This window comes from Pseudonaja textilis, chromosome 3, assembly GCF_049901715.1.
Source record: "Pseudonaja textilis isolate UNSWEBS1 chromosome 3, rPseTex1.2, whole genome shotgun sequence".
Lineage (NCBI taxonomy): Eukaryota > Metazoa > Chordata > Lepidosauria > Squamata > Elapidae > Pseudonaja > Pseudonaja textilis.
This window is the reverse complement of record NC_141992.1, coordinates 84,247,112-84,258,775: the sequence shown is the minus strand read 5'-3', so window position 1 is coordinate 84,258,775 and position 11,664 is coordinate 84,247,112. Positions and strand designations below refer to the sequence as shown.

Here is an 11,664-nt window from a genome sequence, read left to right as displayed (position 1 = left end):
TCTTTTTTGACACTAAAAGGCAACCTTAAGCTGAAATCTAAGTGTCAAAAGGAGAATAAAGATTTTTTTTCTTGGTCATTTTAAAGCCCTAAAAAGGAGAAGAGTGGAGGCAAAAGGGTAGGACTTGGAATAATGGAAAAATGGAATAGCACCTGGAAAAATAAAAAGGATTAACAGTGAAACTTTGAAAAGGCTCTCAAGGATACATTGTAACTAAAATCTTATTAAAAGATACAGTAACCCACAGAAAGGAAAAGTAAAGGAAAGAAACAAGAAGGAACAGTCTGGGACCATTTGGTGATTTAAAAAAAAGGTTTTCGCATTGGTTTTTTCTTTCTTTTTCTGTTTTTACTTAAAGTCAATTGGGTGGTTGTTCAAAAGTGTTTAAAATGCCATCACTCCTGGAGGAATTGAAGATGAGTCTTAAAAAACAGAAAGAAGATGCAGAAAGGGGAGGAAGATCCTTTGGCTTCGTATTTGAATTTTTTGAAATGGAGATCCTGAACTATGAAAAGCAAAAGGAAAAGCTTCAAGAGCAAGAAGGGTGGGACAAAGAAGAAGCCATTTTCAATGATCAAATAATGCAAAGTGTGGTAATGAGGAGAAAAAGGTGGAAAGGAGTTAAAAGTTTGAGATCAAAGGGGACAGCCAAAAAGAAAAATAGTCTGAAAAAGAAGTATAACAGCAAGGAGAAAACTACAGAAGGGAAAATTAGAGAGAGAAGGGTATGCAAAAGGGATGAGAAAAAGGGGGGAAAGATAGAAAGGGAAAGAACTTATGAGGGACAAAAACTGGAAATAAAGAGGAAACGTACTAGGATTAAAGGTATTTGCTCAGCTAGAAAACAAAGAGACAATGGTTAAATTAAGTTAAAAGTGAGGATTCTGCAAAGGTACAAAAGGTAGTGTTGTGACAGTAGAATACTGTAATGAGTTAGAAATGAAATAAGTAAATAATCTATTAGATAATACTGTATTGTTATGTAACGGTATGTTTATTTATAATTAATGCAATAATAAAGAAGAGAGGGAAACATTGCAATTGTTTCTAAAGATTGATAAAATATTGAAAAGAAATGTGAAAGATTTATAAGGAAATTTATACCAGTTATTAGAATGAATTTGAATAATTATTTTGCTTATTAATAGTAAATAATTTATAAGATAAAACTGCATGACTATCCAATGGTATGCTTATTAACAGTTGAGTAATAATGAAAAAGGGAGGGAAACATTTCAATTGTTCTCAAAGATTGATAAGATATTGAAAAGAAACGTGAAAGATTTACAAGGTTCATTTAAGTTTTCGCGGGTACTTACATGTATGGTATTCAGCTTTGTTCGGGTATTTTCCCACGTCATTATAGTTGTGCTTTTAAAGTTGTAGCAACGTTTCGGCAGAATCTCATCTGTCATCATCAGGCTTCTCTATACAGAAGCCTGATGATGGCAGATCAGATTCTTCCGAAACGTTGCTACAACTTTAAAAGCACAACTATAATGACGTGGGAAAATACCCGAACAAAGCTGAATACCATACATACATACATACATGCATACATACATACATACATTGTTTTTGCTATGTTCTTAGAATTTTTCTTTTTACGTTTTCAAGGGGAAGTACCAAGCAGAGTCTGAATGATGAGATCTACATGATATAAAATAGATATTCAAAATTTGAATTTTATAATTTTAGAATGCACAAATTCAATGTTTAATGAGATTTCATATGATAATAACAATAAGATTTAAAGGTGTTGCACTTCCATTGGCAATCATAGGGGGAATTTTACTTAAGAATGTTGGAAGAGAACATATGAAATTGTAAACAAGACAGACAAAAGTATAAGTACAACGAATAAAAAGATATAGAATTTTAGGTAAAAGAAATACAACTGAATAAGAAAATGAGCTAACCGTAAAAGAAAATTAAGAGAAGTAAAGGGAGAAATAGTGAGAAGTTGGAAAAAGAGTAATAAGATATGAAGTTGAATACATAAGATGAATATGCATATGAAATTGTGTCTGTATGGAAATGTGATAACCCGGAACGATGTTGTACTCAAATAAGATGTTTTATTTGTTTTGTTAAAACTCAATAAAACTTTATTTAAAAAAAAGTGTTGAATGAACAATTCAACATCAGCATAAGGTAAATTTCAGCACCCTTAATCTCACTGAATTCAAATAGCTTAAAAAGTATTCTGGACTGAATGCTTAAAGCAGTATCTTGCAAAACTTTAGCTATCACTATTGGTATTATTTTTTTACTAGAAGTTAAGAAAGTAGCTTGCCTAACCCCCAACAAGCTAGTTCCTCACAGAAAGGTCACAGAAATTAGCAATTGGACTCATTCCTCACACACTAGTGCACACTACAAGAAATCTGAACTGTTAAGTTGTCAGTAAGCAAACATTCATTTCATACCACCATTGTGCTCCTGTTCCAGGCTTTTCTGAAGAATAGTAGGCGTCTCTGAAGAAATGTTAAATTCAATCTTCTTGATGCCTATGGTTTGTGGCTGTTCAAACACATCTGAAGGTGTCAGTGCTGGGTGCAAATTACTGTTCAAAACACAAGATGAAGTTCATTTAATTTTTTTTGCTAAACAACATTTACCTACATCTCCTAACCATTTTACATTTCTTTGAAAACACTTTCATCTTTTATACAATAGTAGGCAATTAAGCAATCTAGTATCTTTCAGCTGACATTCCTTTCTGAACTAGCTTTGGGTGCTACAGATTATTTGGAACAATCTAATTTGAACAATTAAGATATACAGGTAGCCCTGGACTTGCAATTACAATAGAACCCCGAATTTTGGTTGTAAAATTAAGTGACTGGTCATTAAGCCAGGACTAACTTGTAATTGATTATTTATCAGTTAAATTTAGAGACTGTCTATCTCACAAAGCGACTCTTTAGCAATGGTGCAGATATTACTTCAAAATTCATCTTCAATTTTTATTCATTGGGCATAATATTGAGGCAACTTTACTTTTTTATTAACCCAAAAGGCAGCTAAAATTTCATGGTTTTTTGTCTTGAAAATGTTTCTCCAAGAAGCTTTGCCTGTTCACCCAGAACACAGCACCTCCAGGACAACCATGACTTGGATGACTGAGAATCTCCAGACACTTTTCATTAAAGAAAACATATTTTTCTATGGTTTTAATCACTCTTTTGAATATTCAGGATAGTTCAGAAATACATGCTTGTGGGGGAAAAAACTATTCAAGCATTAGAGCAAGTGTGTTACCTCCTGAGACAAAAGTGAGACAGGCTTTCATTATTATAATCAGGTATTCTAAAACCTGTAAATAAAGTTGCTACTCAGAAGAGGTAAAATTGCCATCTCTGTGTACTGTAGAAAAACTTTTCTGATTGAATATTTGCTTGATTCAGTGAATCAAGAAGCTGAAATATTCTATACCTATAGTGTTTAGAGCTAGTAGACCTGGAAAATAATCCAGGGACAAGCAGGTGAACTAGGGAACTAATTTAACTCTGTTATAGTTCCCCTGTGAATCTACAGGCCACACAGACAGAAGTTTAATACTGGGAGAGAAATCAAACTCAACCCATTGTTTTTCATGAGCAATTCTAATATTTAAAATATTATTAAAATATTTTTGTCCCAACAGAAGCCACTGTATGCTAAATTAACCTTCAAATGCTTTCTACAAGACTGTGAGCTACAGCCTCATGTTAAACATGAACTTTATGCACGCTATAAGTTATTGCTATTATTTTAAAAATCCATATTCAATATTTTTTTTCAAAATGAGCTTAAGGTGGTTTTTCTTCAATTCCCACTGAGTAAAAACCCAAGAAATAGAAAATAATGTACATTCCTTACGATCCACATAAAATACACAGTATATTATGATGGGTTTAAATTTCATGATCCAAGTACACCCAGCTTGCCTTAGACTTTCAGGCCAATTATTGGCTACAGAATAATATGGCTAGGCAGACGTTCAACAAAACAGCTTTCTTAATCATTTAATGTACATATCCTAGGAGAAAAATATGCTATTTTCTATATAGAAATATAAGGCACAGTACGTTCCCCAAAAATGATCTATAATATAAGTAGGCAAAACTGGCTTAATGTGCTGTACGATGGTCAACAAGCAAATAGATTTTCATTCAAGATATCCACAAGGGTACAATGAGGTTTACTGTTAATTGGCATTAATTTTTGTGTCATACCTGGGTGGAGCAACTAAGGAAACATTTAATAAATCCTTTATCTTTCTTTTTTTTCTTGCATGACGCTGCTTTGTTGGCATGGGTCGCTTTGGCTGAAGTGTTGCTAGTTCCATCAATTTTGAAAATCTAAAAATTGAATACATAGTTAACTTATAGAAAAATGAATGTTTTTAACATCTTCTGAGATATTGTTTTGAAGGAGACGGAATAAGGAAATTCATGTGTAAAATTTTAATGTTTTTCTAAGAGATTGTGATAGCTATAGCACAAAAACTAAAATGGTTAATTGTAGCTTTATGTTTATTAACCAGCTTGCCTCTCCCATACTTGAAAGTCCAAGATAACAGAAAATCTACAAAACGGTTCTGATAAAACTTAAGCATGGGGCCTACTCTTTTTCATTTGCAAGTTCAGTGCAGGTCCCAAAAGAAACAGAATCACTCAATAGATATGGATGATAAACCAAACCTGCCCCATTATAATAAGTCTATCAATCTCTCCACAGTTGGTACCTAACTAGCAGGATTGGGTTTGTATGTTGGGTGCAAAGAAAGCATAAATCATATGACTTAAGTTCACAGTAACCAAAGGCAAAAACTGAACTGCAGTTCTATGCATATATTTGAAACAAGTTGATTTTACTGCTTTCAAGATTGTATAATGCTGTCTGGACATAGGCTGCAGACATTTCAATAAAAGAATGTATCTCCAAATTTTGCTATCTTTAGGCTGACAGAAACTAAACCTTGCACCCAAAAGATAGTACTTTGCTGCAGTCTTATCAACCTTTCTTTTTCTTCTTCATCGGCACTTTCATATTCAGACTCATCTTTATTTGAATCTTGGCTGTCATCGTCTTCAGGCAATGGAGGCTCCTCAGGAGGTAAAGGTGGAATAGGAGGTGGCAAAGGGATATACTCTTCATACTAAACAGAGTAAAACATAGAACGACTCATTATTAAATCCCTTTAAGTAATCATTTAAATGCAATGCTTACAAACACACACACATATAAACAGGATCAAAGTTTCTGCATCATATTTACAATATATTCCCAAGTGGAAAGTCAACAATTAAATCAGAATTAAGCCTGAAAGGTGACTAAGCAAAACATTCTTCTGTGTATGCACCTTTAAAAAACAAAACTATTTTTGACTGCAATGAGAAGTTGGAACAGTAAGTATAAACTGCAATTACATGTTCTCCATTTATTCTGGATTAATCAAATTAATGATACATAGTCTAATATTTGAAGACTATCAAAATTGCTCCAGTTGTTCAAGAGATGCTCCGTAGTGGGATGAGTAGTTCATATATTTCTCCACCATGGGGAAGAGCAACAGAAATAAAGACTAAAAAAGTGGTAGAAAACTCAACAAGATACCGCAAATTTGAGGTAGGTTGAAACATAGCATTTTCCTTTTTAGGGTCTGTGGCAAATCTTTTACCACAAACTACTGAAATAGGTCTCCACAATACTCTCCATTTTAAGAAAAAGTTAAAATCTCCACTACGCTCATACAGGCACTTAAATGAAAGCTAGCAGTATTCTGGCTTCTGACCTCAGGGAGAAAATGTAAATTAAAATTATACTCTATATTCACAATTGCTTTTACTCCCAGTATTGTAAACAGTAAAGTTGCTTACCATGGGTGGCCGTGCAGTAATTGGACCAAAAGGAGGTGGAAGATTCATTTTGTTCATCAGATGCAGAACCTGAAATGGAATATAGCATAATAATTAAAACCGCCTTTCTTAAAAATATTCCAAGGGTTTCATATAATTATGCCAACGATCTTTGGAACAAAACCTTGCCATATTATTTCAAGCAGGGTGGTATGTATGTATGTATGTATGTTTGTATGTATGTTTGTATGTATGTATACAGTATATACATACATACATATTACAGATTTGTACAACTGTTTCATATTCTGCACAGCTAAATAGAAATTTGCATTTGAAGAGCAAGTTCTGGAATTGGGGGGAAAAGTAAGGGAAGATTCTTAATGTGAATATTAAATTACCTCATTTAAGCATCTTTCAAAGGAAGATTTATAGAGATATATTTTAAAGCACAATGATTTATCAATATAATGCAACAATGCAATAATTCAGGAAGAAGGTATAAATTCCAATCATTATCCCAAAAAACAATGCAAAATGAAACAAAGTAATGGTCTGAACACACAAGAAATTGTGCCTAGGATTCTTCCAAACTTCTAAAAATAATGATTATAAATTTGCAATTTTAAACTGAACAAAATAGGAATATTAAACCAAAATATTATTGCTCAATATTATTGCTACCTATGGTGAACGTTTGAAAGTTTATATAATTTTACACAAATGTTTCCTGTTAAAATGCAACTACACCAAAAGATAATATGACTTTTAATGCTTTTGCAGATGTATGAAAGGGCTTCCTACTGAATTTTAAACTGTTCTGTAAGGCCTAAAAGGGGTATTTTCTTCTGTGTCGTTATTTCTTCTTCTGGCCTCCTAAACATGCTTACGTTAATAGGGATTAAGGAACTGCAAGGGTTGGATTAAGTTAGCCTTGGTAATCTTAGGTTGACAGGACAGAGAAACTGGGTAATAGAGAACTTTTTTCTTTATATTTATTAGTGGGAGAGAAGGTAACTACCCTTTGATTTTGGAAGGGATCATTTTAAATTCAGATTCATCTTCCTTTTGAGTAAATGTGGAAGTTACTAACCTACACTGAAAAAAAGAAGTGTTTCTGATCAATAAATTAGGAAGCATCAACTAATAAATAGAAACAGCGATAAAGAGTGTAGATCAGAAATATCCTTCGAAGGATTCCTTTGGGTCCGAAAAGGAATTCCAACATCTATGTGGGTGATAATATTACAGCTAAGTGTGAAACTTTCATTTTGGAGGACCAAAGACAGCAGGAATCCAAAGGCATAGAAGGAATACAGTGATCTCTTACTTTATTCCCAAAGATTCTCAATTCTCTCAAATACTGAACATACACATTAACCGAATTGAATTTGTCCGTTAAAATAATAAATCATTAATAACATTTAATACCCAGAAGTAATATTTTTGCCACACTTAGGAATAAGCAGTCAATACTGTTGAATATTATATTCAAATAAAAGAAGCTATATGTATTTACCTGTACATAGAATTTAGGAACACTTGCCAAAGCATTTGCTATGTTGGCTAAGATTGTACTGGATGGTGGGGGATACAAATATTTGAGGCACGAATTTATAGGGAACGTTAACCTGTAGAACAATGAGATATATATTTACATCCCAAATTATTATTTTTACAAATAACTCAAGATAGAAAACATATTCAACACACTTTAATCCTTCTATTTTCTCCACAACAACCCTGTGAGGTGAGTTGGGCTGAGAGAATGACTGCCCTAAGATCACCCAGTTGGTTTCATGGCTAATACAGGACATGAACTCACAGTCTCTTGCTTTCTGGTCAGGTTCCTTAGCGTGATTAAGCCCATTAAGCTTTCAAAGTTATACATTTGTATAGACACTGAGAAATTCTCAGAGTTCAGTCTGGCCCAGTCTTCATTAATGCTGTATCTCTCTATTTCAACTTTACCTATTTTCTATGTGAGCCTGATAAAATTCCCAGGCAATAGCCTACCGACATAGTTAAAAGAAACATTACAGGTTGTATTGTTAATTTTGGGGACACCGTGTTTGTCCTTCTTGAACTAATACCACATGAAAGCAACTTCTGAAATGAAGAGTAATTTCAGAAGCTAAATGCTACCCCATACTGTTCAATACATAATATTTCATTTGGTATGTTCTGGTGCAGATGTACACAAACACTAGCAAATTAAACCCCATGTAAAATCAAAATGCTGAAAAGGAAAGGTATTGAAAAAAACTAAGGAATCATGATATTCTAACATATCTTTGCAGAAATAAATTTAGGGCATCAGAATACCAAATCAACTAATGGAATCAAAGGGTGAGGTGCAGTGATGTTTTCAGAAAAGCATGTTTTCAGTTGTTTTCCAGGTATTAGATCTAATACAAATTTTACCCAAAGAAAGGAAAAAACCCTCATCCTTTGGAACTTTTATCCTTTTCTATCCTTTTGGTAGAGTGATTCTGGAAAATATTGCAGTTCTAAGGGTGTAAGGAAAAGCGATTGATCTGCAAAGCTAATACTAAGCATCCTTTACTGATTTCGAATTTGTTTACGTGCATGCAAGTAGTTTGAGGTTACAATGAGGTTTAACACATGATGAGAACCAGGTACTAACCCATGGCTAGGAGCAATTCCACTTTCAATTCTGAGACAGCTTAGCTCTTTTTGTTCCTTCTCTTCTTTGACAGGTTCTTCAAGACTAAATAATAATAGAAATAAACAATGAATACATTGTTAAATGTCAAAACATTATGTGGCGGGCTGGATTTACTCTAATATTCATTCAACAAGCAAAATTTCTAAATTGCTCATTCATGTTATTACAGTCTGCCTGAATATTTTTTTCTGTAAAGAAACGTATCAAAGAAAGGACAAAATACATATGTAGCAGGAAGTTATGCTATTTCTAGGAAATTATTAGTTGAGGTTGACTCAGAGACATTAATCAAATACCCAAATCAATATTTAAATTTGTTATGCTCAAATATTGAAACTCATCAATAATGCAAAATATCGCTGTAAATATAACTGGATCCTTCCATATTAATCACATGAAGCAAGCATGTGTGCACGTGTGTGTTTGTATGACAGACGGAGAGAGAGAGGGGAGGATATGTTATTAGCTATCTGCAGTATTTAGTTTTCAAGCTGTTATAAATCTACTGAGTTTAAAATGCTCACATACCTTTTGTCTTTTTCAGAAGGCTGGCTAATTGCAATACCACTCTCTTGGTCCTTTGCATATTCAACTACAAGAGTGTGGCCTAGAAGATTGAGCTGATGCAGTTTCGATAAAGCCTTAAATAAATAGAATACAACAATAAGCTAAATGAAAAATATTATTTTAAAAGAAAAGGATTGATGGTTTTTCAGGCTTTTCATGTTTTCCCCTCTTCTAATTTGCCTAGAACTGAGCACTGTAGCAAAAAACAATGTAGACAAAAGAATGGTACTCTTCCACTTTCCGCCAAAGAATCCTAATTTGCTCTGAAATTTGTTGAAACTGACACAAGTAAATGACATCCATATTTCTTGCTCCATAGTCCATAGAACAGACATTTTGCTTTTGATATATGACTTACATATTTGTGTAAATAATGGAGCAAATGAACATAATTATTGGTACTGCTACACCTAAGATTTCATAGCACACCTTTCTGAAGCAATAACAACATGGAGCAAAGATTGGTGAATGCCAATTTCATCTTATTTCATAGCTAATTGAGATACACCTTGAGGAAAAGTTGAAGGGTACCAATATTTTTCACCAAATATGAATAAAGCTGGATCAGAGATGAATAGAAAAAAAATGACATCATGATTAGTGCTACTGTGCACTCTTAAATCAGAAAAATATGGAATAAAGACAGTCTTGGGTTATGACAGCAACTAGGACCAAGATTGCTGATGCTAACTGATGGAATTGTAAAGAGTGAAAATATGTGACGCTATTATTTAGTGAAGGCAATCCTGGCAGTCCATGTTAACCCCACAATGCATAGGTCATTAAGTGGAAACAAGTGGGAATCTTAGCTAATAGTTGGGACGGTGCTGAAACCAAGTGTTAGGAAGCATGGGCTAAAGTTAGGGTTAGGGATGATCCCCAAACCATCCTTTCAGCCCATTATAACTCTGAATGGTCACTGACTAAATGAACATAAGCCAAAGACTACCCGTACATGATAATGTTAAAATAAGTAATTAATAGTTCTTCCAATATCTCATGGCTGGCTATGACAGCTAGCAACTAAAATTCAGTAACATCTGGAAGGCATATCAAGCACCTGACTGCATTTACATAGAAGTTCACAAGTCAAGCAATCATTTTTCACATTTGATTTTATGTATAAGCATAGCTATAGGAATGCACCAGGGCACCTGACCCTGCTATATGGACACACAGTGCTATACAAGTATGAAAATCAAATCAATGGGGTAAGAAATAGTTTAAAAGCCCAATACACACCTGAGTAGCTGCATTTTCATTGGGAAAAGTTGCAAAAGCTGTATGTTTCTGAAAAATAAAGCAGGCATAAGTTTGCTTTTGGACAAAGAGAAAACATGTTCTATGCACTACAACATGTCATAAACGAAGTGCAGGTTGTTGATTCCTCCCCCCCCAAATAATATAGATAATCGTAATTGAATTCACCATCCTTTTCTGAATATTTTTATATCTGTGATCCTTTAGAATCCCAGCCTCGCTATTTTGCTCTCTTTCTCTGTCAATCAAATTTGTTGCTTTTGTGTAATGACTCGTTAGCTTCGGGCCAGCTGTATCTCTGACACTTATAGGAGGCGTTTATTTATCAAATTTATGTTGGCGCCCATTTCATAGGTGCAACCCTGGGTGGAATACAATAAACGACGTTAAAATAAATGCATTTCTTTCAGGTAAGGAAAGAAATGCATCCAATCCAGGATATGCCATTCCTATAACTTACACTGCTGAAAACTAGGTAACGCTTTTACAATATAAACAACCCTGCATGTGCCAAGATGCCTCTTCCCTACCAGCCTGCCGTGGTCCGAAAGGATCCGCACTGACGAAGCCCCAAAGTGCCTCAGCAACTCTTCCTTCTCCGAGGTCGTCAATACGGCGGGCAAATGTCGCACCAACAGGATCCGATTTTTCCCCGGTCGCAGCTGCTCACCACCCATCTCCGAACTAGGTACCGCCATATTTTTTTTCCACCCAATGGTGGAGAGGTTCAGGATGCGCATGCGCCTCTGTTTGCAAGATTGAAATCTCGTAGACCGAGATGTCGAGGACCTAGGAACCTCGCGAGAATTGGAACACCCTGTGGGAATAGCTTCTCAGCTCAAAGAGTTACGGTCTGTTAGCAAACTAGGAGAGGGTCCGGGAAGGTTTGGATACGGAGCGGAGTAAAAGAGAATGTCTAGTTGAGAGTTGTTTTTTATATAACAGCAATATCCGCACAGGGATGCTGTTGTCTTTTGTAACGAGCTTCCTCAAATTGAACTCATTACTGCTTTATTCTTCTATCTCGAAATCCACGTGAAAAATCTCCCCGAAGGGGTGGGGGGAGTTTATGGACCATCAAGAACTCCCCCAAAACATAGGGGAAACTGTTTCATATTTCAAAAGTTCAAAGAAGGCCCCACATCACAACTATTTGCACCTCTCAGGGGACCCCATGACACACAAACCTCCAGGTGACCTCAATGCCCCTGTAAAAGAATGCAAATGACCAGCTCTCTGCAAGGAGTATAAATCCTTCCATACCACCCAGTCAGAGCTGAAGAAGCTTCTTGGATGAGAAGT

General features: G+C 34.8%; 1 protein-coding gene across 5 annotated transcripts in view; it reads right to left on the bottom strand.

Moving 5' to 3' along the window:
• Window positions 1–11,096, bottom strand: part of RNPC3 (RNA binding region (RNP1, RRM) containing 3) — a 19,688-nt gene extending 8,592 nt beyond the window's left edge. For all 5 annotated transcript variants that reach the window (XR_015742940.1, XM_087930271.1, XM_026700425.2 and 2 more), the window contains exons 1-9: window positions 10,893–11,096; window positions 10,345–10,392; window positions 9,064–9,176; window positions 8,494–8,577; window positions 7,366–7,477; window positions 5,868–5,936; window positions 5,007–5,146; window positions 4,221–4,346; window positions 2,430–2,566 (exon numbers count right to left, since the gene is read on the bottom strand). Coding sequence is in view for 4 of the 5 variants with exons in the window: in XM_087930271.1 (XP_087786397.1) it covers window positions 2,430–2,566; window positions 4,221–4,346; window positions 5,007–5,146; window positions 5,868–5,936; window positions 7,366–7,477; window positions 8,494–8,577; window positions 9,064–9,176; window positions 10,345–10,392; window positions 10,893–11,060 (997 nt within the window). In the remaining variant the exon portion in view is untranslated. The remainder of the gene's footprint in view (window positions 1–2,429; window positions 2,567–4,220; window positions 4,347–5,006; window positions 5,147–5,867; window positions 5,937–7,365; window positions 7,478–8,493; window positions 8,578–9,063; window positions 9,177–10,344; window positions 10,393–10,892) is intronic.
• Between the last annotated feature and the right edge of the window lie 568 nt (window positions 11,097–11,664).